The sequence below is a fragment of the Nematolebias whitei genome, chromosome 8 (assembly GCF_014905685.2).
Source record: "Nematolebias whitei isolate Nwh7 chromosome 8, NemWhi1, whole genome shotgun sequence".
Classification (NCBI taxonomy): domain Eukaryota; kingdom Metazoa; phylum Chordata; class Actinopteri; order Cyprinodontiformes; family Rivulidae; genus Nematolebias; species Nematolebias whitei.
In genome coordinates, this window is record NC_056505.1 from 29,354,279 (window position 1) to 29,377,398 (window position 23,120).

Below are 23,120 nucleotides of genomic sequence, written 5' to 3' on the forward strand. Positions count from 1 at the left end.
TGCCTACCTACTTACCGCCACCCGCAGCACAAAAGAAAGCAAGGCCTGCTGAGCTTGTGTTGAACCAGATAGGTGGGAGTAAATAGCAAATTAGGAAAATATGAACTGTTGTGGCAGATAAACCACCAGCTATTAGAGCACGTTGAGCTGTGGAGCCAGACATCTGGTCAATCAACGTTTCAGTCGCGTGCCATTTTGTTCCATGCCGTTCAAACGGGCAGCAGAAAGCGGTGGAGTCTCTCCAAAGCGGCAGATTTGGGTGGAAGTCGTGCGAGTTTTGGTGTGATGTGAGCGAGGGTTAGTGGAGCAGTGGCATATTGTCCACTTGGATGGCTTGGCTCTGCAAGCCTGATGGAGCCCTGTCCAGCATCTCAATGTCTCCAGCACAAATAGCCACATTCATCCACTCCTCTCACACCATTACACCTAAAAGACTCAAAGCCAGACGATCCATAAATAGAGGCAAATTTGTTTTTCGCTGGCACTGCGGTCGAACAAAACACCAACTGAGATGAAAACGCCAGAGACACAGACACAATATGTTGCCTAGGTTTGTATTTTTTAAACACAGAACTGTTTTTATGGAGAAGACACAAAGAGGACTAGAGTTATTTTCCTTTTAGTATTTACTCGTGCGGATGGTGAGCAGGGTCACTCGGTCAAAACATGGGAAGAGGGGCTTCTCTGATTGCACGCCTACTGGCTGACACAATAGAGCCACTAATCTTCTTATTTAGAATTCAGTGGCTGGCCATATCTTAATGAAGCTGTAATTAGCTGCTGAAAATCCCTGAATTGCGGGAGGGATTATTGAATTGTAACAACTCTGGTAATCATAACATTCGAGTAGCCACTCAGTATTTACTGCCCATTGAGCCACATTTTTACCCACTTACAAGTCTGGATTGCTCACGCTTGTGTTTTCCGTTTTTTTATTTTTATTTTATTTTTCTGTAAAATTGACCTGCAGTGTTTTTCTGTTTGGAAAAGCCTGGCGTTGTGGTTGCAGTGCCAGAGCATCCAGGTGTGAGTGGACGCTACCTGCTGGGTGATTACAACGTGTTGACAGAGAACCAGAGGAGACACACAGCGAGATCTGCAAACAAACAAACAAACAAAAAAACAAGTTTCACGAATAAGCAATTTGCGAAGAATTGATTTAGCACATTAAATACAGATTGTTTTTTTTTTCACAGCACAGTTTTGGATTATAAATGTATATGGGATTAAAATTATGAGCAAATTAAAATAAGGAAAACTTGTGGAGCTTTCAACCTTCAGTGTGTGAAAGACAGAGACACTTACTGTAGGTAGAGCTTCCTGTTTAGCATCCATTCACAGAGTAGAAGTGCCACTTCACTATTGAGCATTTGTCAGTTTATGGATGTTGCTGTCATGTCAGCTTTCCTGTACACACACTGTGCAGCACAGTGTGTAAATAAAAGGGAACAGACATAGATGCAGGCGACAGGAACACAACACATACACAGGAGGCACTCAGTTCATACCTGCAAGGGAGGAATCACAGTATGGCAGGCCGGGCAAACACTTAACTGTTTTAAATTGTGTTGTATCTCAATGATTTTATCAACTGCACCCATGGAATATGTGAAATAATGGAATTGTCAATTTGTTAGCAAAATATTTCTTGAAGCAGTGGATGGATCATGATAAAATGCTCAGCCATTGATTATCCAATGTACATCTACAACTGATTGTCTTTAGGAGTTAACCCTATTCAAGTTGGATGCTTCAGATAATCAATCATAGCAAACACTAACATTGCTATAACTCAGTTAATTATACAGACATTGGCTTATAATTTGATTTTTTTCATAGCCCAGGGTTGTCTTCATCATGTACTCCAAGCACAAACAGATCACTCAAGATCTTTGATTAAAACTTTGGCGTGAACGGAAGCAGCCAATTTGCATTCAGTATGACTGTTTTGTAGCTTTAGCACGTCTCTGCCTGACATTTTCTGAAACTGGGCTCTCCTTTATGTGCTACTGCAGGTCTCAGCATCCGTGGCGCTCAAGAGGAGGACCCTCCAGACCCCCAGCTTATGCGTTTAGACAACATGCTGCTGGCAGAAGGAGTGGCAGGACCGGAGAAAGGTGGTGGATCCGCTGCTGCTGCGGCTGCTGCTGCGGCCTCGGGCGGTGCGGCCGACAACTCCATCGAACATTCTGACTACAGAGCCAAACTCACACAGATCAGACAGATCTATCACACAGAGCTGGAGAAATACGAACAGGTAAGAACGAATCCCCAACACTGCTTCAGAACTGAGCTTTAACTTGAAATCTTGCTGTACTTTTCTGCTCATGAAGAAAACAAAACAAAACAATGCCTTGTATCTTTTTTATTTACAACTGAAAGTTTCACATGTCCTTGTGACTTCCACATGTGCCTGTTAAGTTATACTCCGTCGTTCGGATTGCATCACTCGGAGCAGATTATGCACTGCAGAGAGCATTCCAGTTAATATGATGGGAGAGAATGGCTTGGAAAATAAACCCCAGTATTACTTACTGTGTAGATGGTTACAGAGATCCAGCGCACTGCGCTTGTCATCGGTGTTAAATGAAAGTATGATCAGCTCCTTCACCTAGCACTTTGAGCCTGCCATCAAACACCGAGGCATTATGGGTGAAAATAAAAAAGGTGTAACGGTGATGCCTCAGCAAGCCAGTGCACTAAATGAGACTAATTTACTTTGTGCTTTCCGAGAGGAGGCACAGGGGGCAACGCAACTCTTTGCCTGGAGTAAATGCATCTTTCTTAAGGGTGTTTCCCTGTTTTAATTATCTAAATGTAAATACTTAACGAATTTTACTCAGAGTAATGAGCTAAAGTGTGCACTACGTAAATGAGTTATTGTAATTAATCACGCATGAACTAGTGGTTTAACGGAACACTTTTTATTTTCTCTGTGCATTATGGCCGAGCAAAATTGCAAATCTGCATTTGTGTAAAGATGACTTCATCAATTATGTCATCGGCGTCACATGAGACCAAGGCACTGTGTTAGAGCTTTGAATTTGTGCATGTAAATGCTTCATTTGATGAATGAAAAAATGAAAATGACTTTTGGAAAATCAATCAGCAAGCGTTTTAAAGTTCCTTAAACTTGGCAGAGATCAGAGGCAGCTCACGCTGGTTGTTTGTGCCCCTCTGTTTCTTTTCAGGCGTGTAACGAGTTCACTACCCATGTGATGAACCTGCTGAGGGAACAATCTCGCACGCGACCCATCTCACCCAAAGAGATCGAGCGCATGGTGGGAATAATCCACCGTAAATTCAGCTCCATCCAGATGCAACTGAAGCAAAGCACCTGCGAGGCTGTCATGATCCTGCGCTCCAGATTCCTTGATGCCAGGTCAGTGTGTGCGCTTCATTCAATGTGTATGTGTGTGTGTGTTTTAGGTATTCACAAACTTCCATTCCTTCTGTATGACCCACATAAGCAAACCCAGTGGGCAGATGGGGGGTTAGACTTTCTGCTGGTCTCAAGTTACTCTCCCATTTGTAGCACAGCACACAGTATGAGCACAGCAGAGATGCATGAATTTAATTACGTCCGTGTTCCATGCATTATCCATTTTCAAGACAATCATGCGCTCACACCTGAGAGCAGTTAAGACCAAATGAAATGGGGACCGAGTCATGTGTAATGGATGGAGGGAAGGTCATCGGCAGGTGTTGTGGATTACTCTAATCACTAACAGTATGATGCGACGCGGAGCTCTGCACAAGTTGTGGCCAAACAAGCCAAGTGGAAGCACATTTGCTGCCCGTCGCCTGTGAGAAGCACAGCAAACAAGGCGAAATAAGCAAATGCTCAACAACATGATAAGTAGTGCCCTTGGGAGGCAAGGGGACCCAGACCTAGTTAGAGTTTCCTTGTTTCTGCTGGAGAACCCGGGGCTGTGGCACTTCAGGAACAATGTTCAACTGTGCATGCCGTGATTTCTATAATGTACCGAGATGCACTCCGACTGGGCTTTGCGCTCCATCACGAAGCCCACCCATCCGCTGCACTAAACTGTGCACATTACACGCTTGGACTGGGGATTGGAGACCAACAGACCAAATTAAACATTGTATGTGTTTTGAGACTGTGTTTATTGGTTAGAGTTTTGTCCTCTCTCTGTGGTCTAGGACATGATATTCTGCTCAGAACCAATTCCTCATTATTTTTACCATTTATGTGTGAGATTGATCGTGCAGTCCAAACGCGAGCATTAATGCTGGTCTCTCTAATGGGCTCACTCGGCCTGTCTCTCCTCTCCACTCAGGCGAAAAAGGAGAAACTTCAGCAAGCAGGCGACAGAAATTTTGAATGAATATTTCTACTCGCACCTGAGCAACCCGTACCCGAGCGAGGAGGCTAAGGAGGAGCTGGCCAAGAAATGCAGCATCACCGTTTCCCAGGTGGGTAGCGCTCATCTAACAGTAGATGGGAATCAAGGTGGGGAGGCCTGGAGGGATCGTTACAGTAGGTCACATCGCCAAGACACAATGTCCTCTGCTAACCTTGACATTGTGACTGCCTAATGATGCTTCAGTCAAGGCTGGTCCCAGTCAGTCAGAGCAGGGCCACAGGGAAGAGGAGGCCTATATCATCTTAGCCTCAATCATGGCACTTTGCTGTCCTTCCTTACGCTGGCTCCCCTGACATTTCCCCCACCCCGCCTCTCATTCCCATCCACCATACGGGTACTGTCTCTGATGCCCGGTCTGATGTTCAGGTCATAAGCTGGGGGAGATAAAAATAGCATCATCCATTACTTTAAGAAAAGCATTTAAAGGCTGGTGCTTCAAATCATCGGTTGATATCGGGTATTATATGTTTTCTCTTAAATTGGCCTAGCAGGATGCTTTTAATGCCCTGTTATATTTTCCACTTAAAGATGAGACTTTCCCACTTCCTATATATTACAAGCTCGTCTTTAGGTAAACCTGAAGGCAATATCTCTCACACCTAACCCCCACATCCAAAGTATTATTACCCTGTACTCGCTCAATGTCTTTCTCTCTTGCTCTCTGCCTTGATTGTGACTACCATAAAGATTTTTATCCTTTTGTTGTTCTATGGATGTCCTCGTGAGACGCAGTGTCACAGAAACATGAATCTATACAATTATCTGCAGTGTTTTTGTCTGTGTGGGGGAGGGGGTGATGAGGGGTATATGGAGTGTAGTCATGAAGAGTCAGATACTGTAAAAGCCCATTCTTTTTTGCCTTCAGGGGGTGGGAAGCACCATCACAGTGTCACAGGTATGTCATAACCTCTCCTGATCCACTGTTTTCATTTTCTTTCAACCTCCTTTGTTTATGTGTGTAACAGGCTTACAGTTTTCCACTGCACAGAACCCCCCTACCCCCTCCCTCACACCTACCGCATCAATGCTAATGTTAGAACCAAACAAAAATTAGATTTTTGAATGTATTTTTGAAGAGTGGATGATAAGATTCTGTATTCACCACCAACCTGTGAGTCACAACACCACAGAGCCTGTTTGATGGTTTCTTCAATTTACACCACACCCATATTATCACCATGTTATGTGTTGAAATGTCACAATTCTTCCTTTATCTTTGACTTTTTTATCTTACATTTATTTCTTTTAAATTATGCTTTAATCTTTTCCTAATATTTTCTTCTGCTTCATCTACTTCCTCTTTATTCTTCTTTTTGCCTCCAATTCCTTCAACACCTTCTGCTTCTTTCCTTTGTCTTCCTCTTTCCTTTTCCCTTTTTTCTTTTCCCTTTCTTCCTCCTACTTATTGTTTGTGTCTTTGCTGATTTTCCTTTCTTTCTTCCTTCGTTTTGTTCTTTTTCTTCTCTTTTTTCTCATCTCTTTCCTTTTTCTTTGTTTCTTTTACTTTTTTCCTCCTTTGCTCCTTCCCCTCTCATTTCTTATTTTTCTTCATTTTCTCATTATTATTATTATTATTAGTATCATCATTATCATTATCATTATTATTATATTTCATTTTGTGATGATTATGATGTTTACACCTTAGAACAAAATGACCCGCCCACAAGTCGAGCTGTATTTTAGATTTTTTTTTTCTGTCTCACATAAAACCAGCTGCTCTTTTCCTGAATAAGTGAAAATAAGAGAACTTTAGAAAAGTACTAACATGTATCTCAGGACTGTTTTGTGGCGTACTCCTTTGAAAAGTGGACTTTCTTATTGCCTCACCTGGCTCATTTTACCTGAGTGACACAGTCGGAGGCTCAGGTGCACATGTCATCACTTACAGCGGCCTGAACTTTTAGTCACAAATGTCTCAGTGCTGTTGCACTAAGAGTTTAGCGAAATCATTTTTCAAACTCCTCCCAACTTTTTGTGTGCTGCGTTGTTGATTGCACTTGTAGTTCATTAAGTAAACACCATTCGTTGTGCCCGGTCTGCCAATATTGCTCTGCGGCTTTGCTCGATGCGTCATTGCTGATGAAATAGCCTGCATCGTCTTTGCAGAGAGTATTTGAAATGCATGTGGGGCACAGACATCCTATCAAAAGAAAAATCGAGATTGCTGCAGTTCAAATGCAGCCTTGAACTATTTTAATTATTGTTTTTGCACCTACAGTGCGGCAGTCAAAAACTTAAACAAAATTCAGAATTCATCTTATCACCGTCTGACGGTTTAATGCTCCTGATTTAATAAATGAATCCGACATTTTTTACAGCACACAACTTGTTCAGTCCAGACGTGACATCTCCTGAACGGGTCTGTAATTACAGAACCCTCTGTCACTCTGCAAGCACGTAGCAATTAAAACATCCCATTAGATGGTTTTGTTTTTTGTCAGTTGCCTCAGTGGCATCATTTAATATATTTGTAACTAAAATTTGATTTTCATCCTTAAACCAGTTCTCAGTCAGAAGATAAATGCACACTGTCAAGGTTGAAATGAATGTGTTTTTCTGAGTGATGCTTCTCAATATTTTGATAATGAAATATTACTACAGTGCACAGAAAGTTATGTTTTTTGAAGAAAATGTATGGTTTATTTTTGTATTTTGCAGAGAAGTGGACCCCTCTGTCAAAACACTGCTCAAACATTTTTAATTGCCTAAAGTAAAAAACAATTTTGAGATCCTAAGTAAAGCTTTGAGGCTGCCCAGGTTAGCATTCCTCAAATAAATATTATCATCTCAGACTTTTATTTTGTCGCTGAGAACATAAGAATCTCTGAAACCCTAGTTCTGTGTGCAGGACAGAAAAAAAAAGTGTTTTTAAAAATGTCAAATTAACCAACAGTGCTGGATTTACTCAGGATCGAAACACATTTAATCAATATGAACTACAATAAAATGTTAAAAAATGTTTATATTAGGTATATTATGTGGGTGTTGATTAGAAGTAGGTGATTTTTTTTTTACATTTTACTCAATAATTTCACAACAGGCTGCTAAAAGCAATAATATGTAGTGGGGCAGTTCAGCTACAACGGGATAGTTAATAAATGTAGATCAGTTTATTACACTGTTTGTATGAACATTTTGTTAAATTAAACAAACTCATAAGCATTAGAGCGTTTCCAAGATATTTTGAAGGGGTTTGTGGGCACAACGTGAGCTGTCTAAATGAACGAGAACATTGCACCATGTTTAGCCCTACAATCCACTATAAGCAGGTTAAGTAAAAAGGATGATGGCCAGGGCTTTCATTGCTTCCAATTAAACCTTGCTTGTTAGTTTAACCTCTAGGTAAACCCATCAAACAATTGATGTCAAGGAAACCCTGCCAACAGTGGGCCTCGCCTGAATGGTCATTAATTTTAATTGCCTAGATATTAAAGATTTAGAGCACACAGACGTGCAGGATAGAAATGATCTGATGTCCTGTGAATCCAGTCAGTTTTTACACCACAACATTGGCGGGCTGCAAGGGATATTAAAATTTAAGCACATGGGTGGAAATTAAATAAAGCGTCATTAGGGGCAGCTGCTCTTTGGCTGGTCCAGCCGTGGGCTGCAGGGCCTGAGATGGGGGTGGTTGGTTGCAACGCCGCGACAAGACACTCTAATTTATAGGGCCATTAAAACAAGCATCATCTCATTATTATTCCACTGTTATTGCAGAGCCAGCATTCATACGTAAGGTTTACTCCTTACACGGCTTTTCGGTCTGAAACAGTAGGTGACATCATTTCAATAAAATAAACTTCCAAATCTGAACTGTATTTGACTGTACTCACCTTTTCAAGGCCCAATTTATCCTAATATTTTTTTCCCCTGTGCCTTCAGAGTTCTATGTTACATCAGTAAAATGTACATTGCCTGGTTAAAAAATAAAATAAAATAAAATAAACTGGACTTAACTGAATTAAAAAAGTAAAATCCTGCACTGAGTTTTATATTTCTGATTGCAACAAGTTATTTAATCCTAAACAGTGCACAGAATAAATAAATAAAACAAATTAGCTTCTTAGTCCTTAGACAGCCCCGATCCCCTGAGATTTATCAGCCTTGAATTGTTAAAAAAATAAAAAATAATAAGAAGTGGTTCAGAGAGGGAGTTAACAGCAATGATGACAAAGATGTTTTTGAGTCTGTAACTTTGTATTTTGTCTGGTCAGTGTATCTAGATTTCTCTGACACGTCACACACACCAAATAATCTTTTACTGCTTCATGCTGCAGGTTTTACTTTCTAACACTTGTTTTTAAAGAATAAACAGAAACACTCTCACCTGAATCATGCACGTGCACACACACACATGCACACACTCATAGTTACATTTAGGAACAATTACCCATTTTTTCACAGTGTTCCAATTTGGCCTGCTGCTTTACAGAGATTACAGTGGAGTGTGAAAGTTTGTGAAGCCTTTATCATTTTCTAAATTTCTGCACAAATCTGACCTAAATATCATCAGATTTTCACACAAGTCCTAAAAAAAAGATAAAGAGAACCCAGTTAAACAAATGAGACAAAAAATATTATACTTGGTCGTTTATTTATTGAAGAAAATGATCCAATATTACATATTTATGAGTGGTATGTGAAACTCTAGGATTAGCAGTTCATTTGAAGGTGAAATTAGAGTCAGGTGTTTTCAATCAATGGGATGATGATCAGGTGTGAGTGGACACCCTGTTTGATTTAAAGAACAGGATCTATCAAAGTCTACTGTTCACAACATGTCTGTGGAAGTGGATCATGGCACAAAAAAGGATATTTCTGAGGAACTGAGAAAAGACTTGTTGATGCTCATCAGGCTGGAAAAGGTTACAAAACCACCTCTAAAGAGTTTGGACTCCACCAATCCACAGTCAGACAGATTGTGTACAAATGGAGGAAGTTTAAGACCATTGTTACCCTCCCCAGGAGTGGTGGACCAACAAAGATCACTACTAGAGCAAGGCGTGGGATAGTCGGCGAGGTCACAAAGGACCCCAGAGTAACTTCCAACAACTGAAGATCTCTCTCACATTGACTGATGTTAACGTTCATGAGTCCACCATGAGGAGAACACTGAACAACAATGGTGTGCATGATAGAGTTGAAGGAGGAAGTCAATGCTGTCCAGCACGAACATTGTTGCTCGTCTGCAGTTTGTTAAAGATCACGTAGATAAGCCAGAAAACTGTTGGAAGAATGTTTTGTGGACGGATGAGACCAAAATAAAACTTTTTGGTTTAAATGAAAAGAGTTATGTTTGGAGAAAGTAAAACTCGGCATTCATGCATAAGAACCTTTATTCCACCTGTGAAACACGGTGGTGGTAGTTTCATGGTTTGGGCCTGTTTTGCTGCATCTGGGCCTGGACAGCTTGCCGTCATTGATGGAACAATGAATTTGGAATTATATCAGATAATTCTAAAGGAAAATGTCAGAACATCTGTCCATGAACTGAATCTCAAGAGAAGGTGGGTCATGCAGTAAGACAATGACCCTGAGTACACAGGTGGTTCTACCAAAGAATGGTTCAAGAAGAAAAAAGTTCATGTTTTGGAACAGCCAAGTCAAAGTCCTGACCTTAATTCAATCCAGATGTTGTGGAAGGACCTGAAGCAGCAGTTAATGTGAGGAAACCACTAACATCCCAGATTTGAAGCTGTTCTGTACGGAGGAATAAAACTCCTCCAAGCTGGTGAGCAGGATTCATCAACAGTTACTGGAAATGTTTAGTTGGAGGGGAGGGTCACACCAGATACACAAAGCAAAGGTTCACATACTTTTGACACATACTAATATGTAATATTGGATCATTTTCCTCAATAAATAAATGATCAAATACATTTTTGTTTCATTTGTTTAACTGAGTTCTCTTTATCTACTTTTAGGACTTGTGTGAAAATCTGATGATGTTTTAGGTCAGATTTACCCAGAAACATAGAAACTTATAAAGACTTCACAAACATTTAAGCACCACTGTACAGAGTTTGCAGCTGTAGTTGCTACTTTGCTTCATTACAGTACATTTAATGACTTAAAGTATTGTATTTGCATATGATGTCAGTCTTGATTCTAAATTGACAAATGTTCTTTAAAAGATAAAAATACGAGTGTTTATTTTATCACCATGGAATATGACAATGTTGAAAGCTAGCAGAGAGTCTTGATGCCGAGAATGTATTACATTGACTTTAATGCCTGTGCAATAGAAGCCTCTTGTGTTTTAGTCCTGTCAGGAGACAGATGTGAGAGCATGTCATGCTCCCATCCATGAGAAGACACAAGTGGCTCCTGATTATGGCTTAATTAGCTTGTGTACCCGGCGGACATTACTGTAGAGGCTGGGAATTGGGTACTTGATGGACCCAAACATGACATCTTGAAACAATCATACTGCTCAGTGCACGGTGCTGTGGCTGCTTGACGTCTGACTCCTCTGCTCCTCCTCCCTGTGCTCTCCCACGCAGGTATCCAACTGGTTTGGCAACAAAAGGATCCGGTACAAGAAAAACATCGGCAAGTTTCAAGAAGAAGCCAACCTGTACGCCGCCAAGACAGCTGTAAATGCAGCGCATGCTGCAGCGGCTGCAGTGCAGAACAGCCAGGCCAACTCCCCTACCACTCCCAACTCCGGTAGGCACTCCTGCATATAGATGGAAAACATATAAAGATCTGCCCTCAGTCTCAGTCCTTAACCTGCTGCCTTCTTGCCTCACTCTTTGATGCACCATTCACACTGGCAAGAGTGACAAGCTCTGCTCCCAGCTTGGGGATCACAGTGTCTCCTGTCTATAAGACAGTTGATGCCAAGCAAACTCATGCATAAAGACAGCGTTCCTGACTTGTGAACCGAGAACACATGTATTTTTGGGAAAATAAAAAAAAGAGAGAGAAAGAATTTAAAATGATGCCATGGGATTTGTTTTGCTTGACTTTCTGTCAGCTTCCTGTCATTTGTAAGATAATGGTATGTAGTCCCACTGAACGGTAGAGATTTTCTTCTCAAAACAAAGCGAAACATAATTGCCTGGAACATTTCTAGAGCAATATCAAAATGGGTTTATGTGCAGCTCATATTTAATATTAATAAACATGGAGCCTAAAAGGTCATGTTTAGTCCAGTTTAATTGTTTAGCTGAGATTGGATTTGGTTGACCTGCGTCGGGATGTGGTAAGCTTATGCAGTGGTCCCTTTCTCTTGCACCCAGGATTCCAGATGAAAGATGAAGAGTTTCAGCTGGATTCTGCAGAGAGCAAAAACACTCTATTAAGCAACATGTTTACTGGTACTGGTCTTTTCATAAGCTTCTTATTGTCTTTGTCATTTACCATTATGATGCTTCCCTGTCAGCTTTAGACTGGAAGTAGGTGATGTGGAACAGTTGGGAGCTTAAGCGACCAACCACATGTAGAACCCGGTCCCTGTGTGTCATGTGATTCTCATTTCATTGTGTTCGCCTCGTTCATTGATAGATTTTTAGTACCCCTGCATAAATACCTCCTCTGTTTGGCTCCTTGCTTCCTTTCCTTTACCCTTGTAGTTGCTTGCTCTGTGGGAGTTATTCTTCTGTGTCTGCTTGAGTTGGTTTTGGTTTCACAGACACGCATGTGCTGTGTGTCTGTGTTACTTTGTGCGTGGGCGCGTGTGTCTGTGCTTTCCCTTTATAGCCCTCTCATTGTATTTAGCTGCTTACATCTTCCCTTTCCAGGTTCTTCAGGTTCTTTTAGCCTCCCAAACACTGGGGACATGTTCTTGAGCATGCAGAGTCTGAATGGGGATTCTTACCAAGGGGCACAAGTCGGAGCCAATGTACAGTCACAGGTAGGATCAACAATCAAGGACAGTGTGTGAGAACATCTGCAGAGGGCTGTCCTTGTCTTGCCTGTGTACTGAGCCATCCACAGTGCAGTCTAAAGCACGTCAAACCAAAAGTAGAAACGATGTGAAAAAGCAGACCATGCTGCTCATGCGAGGGCAGTTCAAATTACCAAGTGAGGCCTCAATAACATCAGCTCTATGAAGTGTTTACTGACTATTTCGCTTTGGATGGAATATTTTGGCAGCCAAAATATAATCCGCTGCTATCATGCCTGGAAGCAATTTCCTGGTTCCAAAGTTCTTTTGTGAATGCATTTGGCTTTGACTTGAGCTCTTGGGTTGGTATTGGGTTTTGGTTTTTTTGGTACTACGTTCTCCCTGCCTTTTTGTCTACACACTGTATTGATGTCTTTCCTGTTTCATCGTGGTATTGTTTGTTGTCGATGTCCTCCATCTTGTGCGTTTATTGCTGCTGAGTTACACTCTCCACACACAAGCCACCAAGTGCCTGTTTTAGATAATGGTAGGCTTTAAAAAAACTGCATTAAAGCAGGAGATTTGTCCTATTTTATTTTTACTTGTGCTTTCATCTTTTGTTTGTCAACCACTACTGAAGAACAGAAATGAACTAAGCATGCTTGTAACACTGATTTTAATTTATTTTCTGTTTTAAGACTTGATTAGTTCCTTTAGCTGGTTGGTGGCACACTTGCTTTCTCAGGAGTCTATGTGTGATTTTTCCGTTTTTGATTTCGCTCTGGCTTTTCTGAGCATGTCTAATTAAGTTCGGACAGCTGTGAGACAACAACTGACCAGCTTGTCCACCTTGTCTGTCCCTTTAGGTGGATACCCTGCGCCATGTTATCAGTCAGACGGCAGGATACAATGATGCTCTGGCAGGAAACACCATGTATACTCCACATGGCCTGAATGTGAGTACATTTACTTTAGTTCTGTTTACATCATGAAAATATGCTCATAGTTTATTGCTCTTTAATAAAACTCGGATAAGTACTTTTACAACACTGCACATATTTAGTCTTCCAAATTATGATCTAATAAAAGACAATATTCCTTGTCCCATATTAATTTATGATGACGGATAAGAGGCGCTTCATTTTGTGTCAAAACCCCGTTAAGATTTATAAAAGGAGCCCGTCACGGCAGCATTCACACCTTTCTGCATTTTAGCTGTTTTGAAATGCTTCACAGAATATTCTGCCGACTTATCTTCATTATAAAGAACGAACAAGCGATCGCCCGAAGCCTTTTCCAGACACGAGCTCCATCTTTCCTGATGAGGTTTGATGTGGCACCTTTTTGTAAAGCAACGCATAATCTGAAGCCATTAGAGTAAAGATTAATTTTCTTGATGAGGGAGGATGAAGAGTGAGGGAGCGAGCGAGAGAGAAATGGCAGCCGACAGTTTTCTCTCTGCACAACATCACAACAGCTCTCTTTGCGTTGTTGCTGTGAGTCTGTTGGGTAAAACCCACACATTCACACTTGAAACTCCATCTTCAGCAAAGTAACATTGGTCCTATGCACAACATTATACGTCCTACAGAAAATCTGTGAACAAAATTAGCCTGCGTTATGCAAACAAATGCTGGCAGTTGTTTGTAGCGTTCAGTGTTTTTGGTGTCATTTTGGCTTTGCTGCAGCCTCGTTGCTGTAAGCTCTTTAGACATGTCAGCTCCTCGCAGGATCAAGTGCTTTTCACTTTCTCACAAGGTTTCTCACTTCCATGTGCAGTGCAGACCTGTACCGACTGCTGCACAGCGGCAGGGCGATACACTAACCCTGCTGAACACATGCACTTTACGAAAGGAACATTACATATTCTGAACATTATACTAGACTAGTAGAAAAATAACGTTTATGGCGAAGCTTTTCTTCCCTTCCCTTTTTCTTTTTTAGCAAGAAAGCAGCCATCGGATTTTCGATGTATTTGCAGAGACTAACCTTTAGCTTTGTTGGTGGTGACGTAGAGAGATCCAGTAAAGGCTAGGTCACGCCTGGAGCAAAGCGTAGTCAGGCTGGCTAAGACTGGCTCTCTTGGAGAGGCCCTGCCTTGTCACTTTCACTCAGCTCTCCCCACCTCAGCCGGCCGAGCCCTCCCTCCTCCTGACTGACAGGAGAATATGTAGCGACAAGCTGTCGGTCGCTGCTGAAATCTGCTTAGACTCTGATTTCAGGGAATGCTCCCATTGGTCCGGACACGAGACAAATTTGTTTCTGAGTCTCCTTGGTGATGCCACTGTAATGCAAAATCTGTGCCGTTCACATGGCATCATTGGATCCGGAGCAGTTTAATATCAGTGGACACATCGGTGAAACAGAATCTGTTCTTTTTTTTTTTTTACTCCCCTCTATTTTTAGAACGTGCAGAATTTTTTAAGCTCGTTGTTTCATTTTATCTAATGGTAATCCCAGCCTTTCTCTATTTATGTGCCAGGCTAATGGAGGATGGCAAGATGCAACGACTTCGTCTTCTGTAATATCTCCAGCAGGACCGGAAAGTGTGCACTCCGACACGTCGAACTGATCAGCTAGAAATGCATCGTCTCCTCAAGTTGAGCATGGACTTTTTCATTTTGCTAAAAAAACAAACAAACAAAAAAACAGCAAAATACCCTTTTTTGTAGGAAAAAGAAATTGGTTTTCTTGTATTTTCAAATTCCCATCGGCCACAGCACATGTGCAGACGACATCCTCCAGTATGGACACTAAGTGTTTCCGGATCGCGCAGTGTTTTCTTTCTGTCTTCATAAATCAAGCGTATTAACATGCTTTTACTTGTTTGTTGTAGTGGTAAACATAGACATGTGCAAATATAAACATCTCTTCAATATTCCAGAGTAAACTTTCAGGATAATTATCTCAGCTCAGCATAAAAAAAGTGACATTTTAAATGCCTATTTGACTTAATTGCCATTTTCCATTTTGATAATTGACTTCTCTTTAATTTCTTTTAATTAAAGCAGCTTCTTTTTGTCTTGTCCGGCAACTCCACAAGGCTAATGTTGACAGCTCACTGGCAGCTTTGTATTTCCTTTCAGGATTTTTTGTTTTTGTCTCTCAGCTGCGTACATGGCTATTCAAACTGTGGAACATAAAGACGTGTAATTGATTGCTTGACTACAACATGACACCATTCCATATTTTATCATTTGTTGCTTTGTTTGTACATATGTAAACATTTCTTTTGTACTGCTTAACAAATCAACAAATCTCCCAACAGTAGATCATTTTGTCACGGCACACAGGAGTCCATCTCCCCATAACCCAACAGGAAAAGTTGTAATATAGCTTAAGATCCCGCTAATCAATACGCAGCTGTTTTTTTTTAACCTCATTCACAAAAAAAACATGTCCAACATTTCTGTAGTGCTCACTTACTACCTCTAAACAATACAACAACCATTCTTTCATTCTTTCTGGCCCATTTTTAATGTTTAATTTTTTTTAAATGCATCCCGGAACAGTGGGAACTCTTCATTCTCTATGTAATCTAATGTATATTTTAATCTTTTAATAAAATGCTGTTGCTCTGTTGCAACATAAAAGGAAAAAAAAAAACTAAAACAAAAATAATATTAATACAGTGAAAAGAGGAGAGAGGAGGGGGAAGAATACGTTGTGGCTTTTATGAGGGGGTGCGGTGACTAATGTGGATTAAATGAACACCAAACAGTAAAACTGTTGTACATAATGAAGAAGAAAAAAAAAAAGAAACATTTTGAATGTTGCTCATCTTGTTACGAAATCATTCAAAAAAAAAGAAAAAAAAATCCCTATAAAACTGTAATGCATAGAGGTTTCAGTATTCAGAACTGTACATTTCCAGCTCTGTCCAACAGGGTTCAAGTCTTCTTTTCTCTCCTTTATTTTCTCTTGTATGTGACTCTGAAACTGAAAACGTCATGACGAAATGATTTGTGGCAGTGATTCTAATGTATTAAAGATGTTTAGTGTTGCTTTCTAACCAGACTACACCCTGGACAGAAGTCTTCCTTGTGGTAGTTGTGTAATTTTAAACATGAATAAAACTTTTTGCTTTCATGACACCGGGGTGTGTTGTTGTCTAATTGCTACTTGTTTTTTTATTTATTTGTCCAGTTTGCTTCATTGTCTTTTAATGCAATTTAAACAGCCTGCAAATAACTTTAGAGGTGCATGTACGTGAATTCAAATCTGTTGAAACTCAACTTTATTGTGTTTCGTAAAAATTAAGAACACAAAGTGTAGAGTGAACAAAGTGTAGGTAGAAGTACAAATTATATCTTCACTTTGTTCTACATAAAACATCAAAATAGAAGCAGCAGATTTTTTTCCTATATAATTTTCTACAACATATCAATATATTCTGGCTAAATCAATAGAAAAACTCATAAAAAAAAGGAAAAACAAACCAATCAAACCTTTTTATTTGTTTAGCAAATTATTTTTATACTTTTTTTTTTATTTAAAGAGTGAAAACACAGTTGAAACTCCTTACAACAACTATTCCACACCTGAATCCTTTTAACTGAGTTGTTTTGAATATTTGTCCTAATCTTTGTTTTTTTTTTAAAATAAATCCTTCGCTTTTAAATCATATTATTATTTTTAAAAAATCATAGTTTTTCTCTTTAACTTTGAACCACATTTGTATACACCTTGGAAGGAGTTTATTATAGGCTTTATACATAATCAGTACTGTTCTGATCTTACTAAGTCATACAATTTAAAAATATGCAATATAAGAAATGTATCATTGTTTGGATGAAAATATTCAGACACACTTTTAATTCTGGAGCATGTAGACCGGTTTTGTGTTGGTTTTATACGAGTTTCCCCAGATCTCAACACAATAATTAATGTATGGAAGTATGACACAACAGTATAACATGTAAAGTGAGTTCTTATTTAGGAGATGTTTTATTTTATTCAGTATTGCAATCGTTTTTTGACATTTTGTGCTTTTAAAAATAAATCGGCTTTTCTAAATTGAACCCTCACATACAGACATCTGCACTAAGTGCATGCAATCAGAAAATAAATATATGATAATTTAAAGATGATTGCCACAATTTTCTGGAAAATAATGTGTTCATTCTGTAACAGGAAATGGGCAATGGAAGATCTAAATCTCTCAACATCAATAAAAGCAAGACACAGAAGTAAAACAGGAGTTTTGTTTTAAATCAGTGTTTAAAAAAAGTTTCTGAGTCCTTTTTATCTGTGGCAGCAGAAGAGAGAGAATGAGAACCAGCAAGAGTTGATAAAAGGTAGTTTGTGTTTTTAACTGCCTTCCATCACCTAAAACAACTGCTGAGACATCGAAGGGTGTCATTAAAGGCCAGTTTTGGAGTTTGTCAAACCTTGTTTTTGTCACGGTGGTGCAGTTGGTAGAAGAGCTGCCTCTCAGCGAGAAGGTCACTGGGACCATTCTGGGTGGACTTTGCATGTTCTCTCCATGCATGTGTGGGTTTTCTCCGGGTCCTTTGGTTTCCTCCCACAGACCAAAAACATGCATGTTTAGCCCTATTCACACGGGATTAGTTTTACCCAAGGACCACGTGTAATAAATAAAATTACTCCCCAAAGTCTGTTTTTTATGTGGCGCATTCGCGCGGGATAACCAAAGCCTGAGATTCAGCTGGGCTTTACAGACATCTTCCGGTTATGATGTTAACGTGCTGCGTTGTTACGACCGGGCCGGTCTCAGGCTTTGATGTGGTTTTATGAATCAGCACTAAAGAAAACTAAAGAATGCACAATATAAAATTGTGTTAATCTACTTGTTGATTAACACAATTGATGTTAAGAGGTTTAAAAAAGCCACGCTAAGCTCAGCTGTCACCGGTCACGCGCATGAGCGTCCGCTGACCCGCCGGTTGAAATGGACTTGCGACCTGTCCAGGGTGTCCCCCACCTCTTGCACAGTGATGGCTGGACATGGGCACCAGCGACTCCTGCTACACGAAAAGGAAGAAGCAGGTAAATATAATGGCTGGGTCAGTTGATCACATGCGCATCACCGCACCTGCTGTCCTCTGCGGTGAAGGAAGTCGCACCATAGCCAAAGCGAAAAATAAAAACATTTAAAAAAGGCCGAAGCGAGCAGCGTGTTCATGTAAAATAGCCTTGTTCTATATTTTTCCCAAATTATTTTGCTTAAACAAAAACAAAAAAACGCCTAATTTCATATCGGATGTATCCTGCGCATTTCTGTCCAAATCACAGAGATGCCTATTCACAATGGATTAGTATTATCACAGGACCTCGGAGTTCAGCAAAATATAGTAGGTAATTTGTGGGGGAATTTTTACTTTACAAATTACTGACATGGCTGATTTCCACGGGATTAACAACACAGACAATGTCCATAATTATTACAAATAGCATGTGGTCCCTAGGTAAAACTAATCCCATGCGAATAGGGCTTTAGTCTGATTGGTAACTCTAAATTGTCTCTAGGTGTGAGTGAGAGAGTGAATGGTTGTTTGTCTCATTTGTCTCTACAGTATGTGTCCCTGTGATGGGCTGGAGACCTGTCCAGAGTGTCCCCTGCCTCTCTCACAGTGACTGCTGGATATGGGCACCAGTGACCCCCGTGACTCAAAAACAAAAAATCGGGTAAAGATGATGGATGTTTTTGACACGACCTGTAGGAAACAGTTTACAGTTCAAGCTGGATGAATCATGCAATGCAATATAACATTTACAAAATTTGGCAAACTGGTAAATCGTGGTTACTGTCCACCACCTGCTAACTTAAAGGCTTCCCACTAATAAGTGTTTGTTTTTCTGTCTCTGTTTTGGGTTATTTCTTGTTAAAAGTGTACGCAAACTGAACTATGACCATAAAACCAAAGTACATACAAAACCATGATTTACTAAATATGTACTCTTACACCCCAATACTTAATTTAGAATAAAGAATTACCTTGAGTTATGCAAACAATTACTTATTTGCTCTTGTAGGTACAACGTTGATTAATATCAAATGTAATTTCTGTTCAGTGTTTCTCATGAAGGAGTTCCTTTAACCCTCGATAGAAGCAGAGGATCTTGTTTGAAGCCATGATAGCTGACATAGTTAGTGCAATTAACTAAAATGTCACACACTTCTAATTCAGGCTGTTTTCTCTGTTTGTTGTGGAAAGGCCTGCTTAACGGATCATTGGTTAGCAATTCCACATGGAAATTGACATCCATTTATTCTAATTTTCACAGCAGAGTTCTTCACTCCTGATTCTTGTCTCAGCTTGTGTCCAGTGTTTGTGTCTCACATTCTTGGTTTTAACAACAAGATAAGCAGCACTGAAACACAGAGGTTGTTCAAATGTATATCAGCTTCTATGTTTTTACGTGTAATAAGCAAGATGCAAATGTGCACATGTGGCTTTATTTCAACATATGACAGGAAAAGGAGAAAAGAGATGTAACAGCACAAGTTTCATTCAGGCGCAATGCACAGACGGTTTCCCGGGAGAGCACATTTGTCCACTCAACCAGTGCAGAACTTCATTGAACACTTTTCTGTAGAAATCATATCTTTATCCTGAACACAACACATCCATGTTACAGATTTCTTGATGCACTTTTTTATTCTTTGGGGGATAATTTGAACAAGAACCTGCAAGCTTCATTACAAAAAACACCGTAGAATATATTATTACTTTATATGCTAATGATATTAATGTAACTATTACATAATTTTATTATTATTGTCAAATAAAACACTGTTTGCCAAACTGCTCATCCTTATAAGCTTCAGCTTTTTGTCGAACAAAATTTCTTGTCTCAGGATTCATGAAGCACGTAGCCCTAAAAACAGTCTGCTGCGTTTAGAATTACGATCTTGCTCATTCTACCTTTGCTAATAAATACGTTTGCTTCCCCTTTGACTTCACACACTTTCACTATTGCACTCTGCAAAATTGGTCTTAAAACCTTTTGTGTAAAGAAGTTATATTTTCTTAGATTATGCCTATTAGAGGCTTTATAAGGTTCATTAAATGCAACATTTTTCTAAGTAAAATTCACCATGAAAAGCATGCATCATTAAATATGGAAATTCAGAATTATATTAGCAGTATGCACCAAGCTTGTGCCAATTAAATTAGAGAAAGATGTCATTTATATTATTAAGGTAGAGCTCATATTAGATTAAATATAATGTGATTTTGTCATGGTTTGATTTATTGCTTATAGAGCATTGTTCATAGACCCGTGTTATATTGTATTTTAATAGAGTGATTGTATATATTAAAATGTAAAATGATGTAATTGCATCACACTAATGCAAAATTACACTGGTGTGAGGTTCAAACAATCAAAAATATTTCAATGCACTTGTCTCTTTTTCCCTCTTTGAAGCAAAATATGCAGATATTACAGCTGCAATGAGACACGAGCAGTGCGGGCAGGAACTGTTGTTCACCTAAACGATGATAAAATCATTAATGCAGTCTGCAACGCCTAAGTAATGTGATTTCTTAGAATAAAGTTAATGAAACTGGGTGGAGGCTGGGATTTAATGCAGAACGTTGCAGCTTTGATCTATTATCGAAGCACAAGAAAAACATTCAGAAAGCTTAAAAAATAATAATCTAAAGTTTTAAGTTGTTTTCAATAGGCAAGTAAAAAGAACAATTAAATAAATAAATGCAAACATTATTTAATGAAATAAAACTCACATTTGGTTGGTAATAGTTCATAATTGAGCTTATCATAATTGTATTTGGTCATACCAAAATTTAGTTTTGTTCCTTCTTTTATGTATATATCCTGACAACTTATTATTGATAATTTATGATCGTTATAATAATTCCAAACGCAATAATTGACTTCTTCATTCTTGTCATGTTTTTTTTTTCTTTATAAAGAGAAAACAAAAATATTCACATCAGTCAGTCAATAAATACTTATCTGAAACTGGATGTTAACTTTAAATAATCCCTAAAATAAAAATTATTGAATGAAATATAGATCAGGAAAAAATGTTTACTTGTTATTTTATGTTAAACAAAACAACGTGACAACAGAAGTGTTGTTTCATATTTAAAACCATGTAAATCAATAAATAATACATTTTTCTAAGTGGGAATTTGCAGAAAGGCTATTAACAATAAATATATATTCATGTTTTATAAAATTATTTTAACAGATTAAATTTAGAGAAATAAAGTTTAGGAACTCATCTACCAGACTCCAGAGAGCTTGGAAAACATTATTTTTTTCTACAGAATTACTCGCATAATTTTCGCGTAGATTATTCATATTAATATTATTATTTTGTTTTGAAATGACAGGAATGTTTTTTGGTATTGACTCAGCTTATTCTAACTGTTCTCTCATCAGTCCAGTCAGCAATAATCTGAGGAATTAAACAGAATTAAACTCTGATCTTACAACACAGGTTGTCCAAACAGGTTGTTCAAATTATCTACAGCAGGTAAGATAATAATTGTTCATAATCTTTTTAAACAACCCTACTTTTAAAGATCTGAACTCTGAATTTAGGTTAGTTTATCTAATATGTTTTTATGCTTTACTTGACAGCATAAACTAAACACCTTACAGGTAGAGCGTTCTCAGAATGTAGATGTGAAATATTTAGTTAAACTGCTTCCCCATCCTTGGATAGTGATTGTATTCCATTGGAGATTGCTTAGGGAGATGTTTATAAAGTCTGAGACATGAAGCTGAGAGGGTACAGTTGTGTGATTAACTGAGCAGAGGTATAATGGACCATAGACTCCCTGCACTTATCTCTGCAGCAGCTCTGACTCTAAAGAAAGAGAAATTAGTCCTGGGTGGCCTTTGAGCTAAAAACACTGGAGTTAAGTGGAGTTAATTAACATATGATCCTAACTCCTTTTACATCTTTGAAAGTTCATTTTCAATTTCATTCTAATGCATTTACTCTTTTTTTTGGTGGGGGGCGGGGGTGGGTGGGTTGTGGTGGTACTGGAAGATTGAATGTAGTGCCTGTGGTGGCTTTTTATAGCAGGCTGAGGTAAAAACAAGCATATGAAGGCTCGTGACAGGAAGCAGATGTTTGCCTTACCTTTTAGCAGACACGTGTCAACAAGCACTGCCTTTGTGCTGCTCAGGTAAACTGGCACCAAGACAAAACAAGACAGGAATCATGAACAAATGGGGAGAACTACAATTCTACAAAGCACATGTCAAAGAGAAGATGCAGGCTAACAAAATCTGCTTTTCTTTAATTTTAGAACATTTTTTGTCTGTTTTCTTTAGTTCAATATAAATATATTGTGCCATTAAGAAAAATAAAATAAAATAATAATGATAATAATAATAATAATAAAAGCTGATACCAAAACCCATATATATCAGGTGAACTGACAACACTACAGTGCTTGGTACATACAGTTATTTGAAATTTACTGCACATTACTTATTTACAATTAAATTAAAGTATCGTCAGTATACAAATAAGAGAATAAATGCATCTGGTTTGAATGGAATATTGTACAACTAAACATTTAAACATTTAACATATATTTATGTTATATATATATATCCATCCATCCATTATCTTTACCCGCTTATTCCATTTTGGGTCACGGGGGTCGCTGGTGCCCATGTCCAGCAATCACTGTGCGAGGGGCGGGGTACACCCTGGATGGGTCGCAAGTCCATCACAGGGACACATAGAGACAAACGAGACAAACAAACATTCACTCTCTCATTCACACCTAGGGACAATTTAGAGTTACCAATCAGCCTAACATGCATGTTTTTGGTCTGTGGGAGGAAACCGGAGTACCCGGAGAAAACCCACGCATGCACGGAGAGAACATGCAAACTCCACCCAGAAAGGCCCCTGGACCGGGGTTTGAACCAAGGACCTGCTC

At 39.1% G+C, this 23,120-nt stretch overlaps 1 protein-coding gene across 4 annotated transcripts in view; it reads left to right on the forward strand.

Annotated features, from left to right (window-relative positions):
* The window catches only part of pbx3b (pre-B-cell leukemia homeobox 3b), a 64,284-nt gene extending 47,973 nt beyond the window's left edge, over positions 1-16,311 (forward strand). For 2 of the 4 annotated variants that reach the window (XM_037681165.1, XM_037681166.1), the window contains exons 3-10: positions 2,016-2,257; positions 3,192-3,382; positions 4,302-4,437; positions 5,254-5,283; positions 10,892-11,057; positions 11,633-11,710; positions 13,086-13,175; positions 14,702-14,870. In XM_037681165.1, the coding sequence (XP_037537093.1) occupies positions 2,016-2,257; positions 3,192-3,382; positions 4,302-4,437; positions 5,254-5,283; positions 10,892-11,057; positions 11,633-11,710; positions 13,086-13,132 (890 nt within the window). In that variant the 3' untranslated portion in view covers positions 13,133-13,175; positions 14,702-14,870. Of the gene's footprint in view, positions 1-2,015; positions 2,258-3,191; positions 3,383-4,301; positions 4,438-5,253; positions 5,284-10,891; positions 11,058-11,632; positions 11,711-12,133; positions 12,247-13,085; positions 13,176-14,701 lie in introns of all 4 variants that reach the window. The other 2 variants (XM_037681168.1, XM_037681167.1) reach the window with 2 other exon arrangements.
* Positions 16,312-23,120: the final 6,809 nt, after the last annotated feature.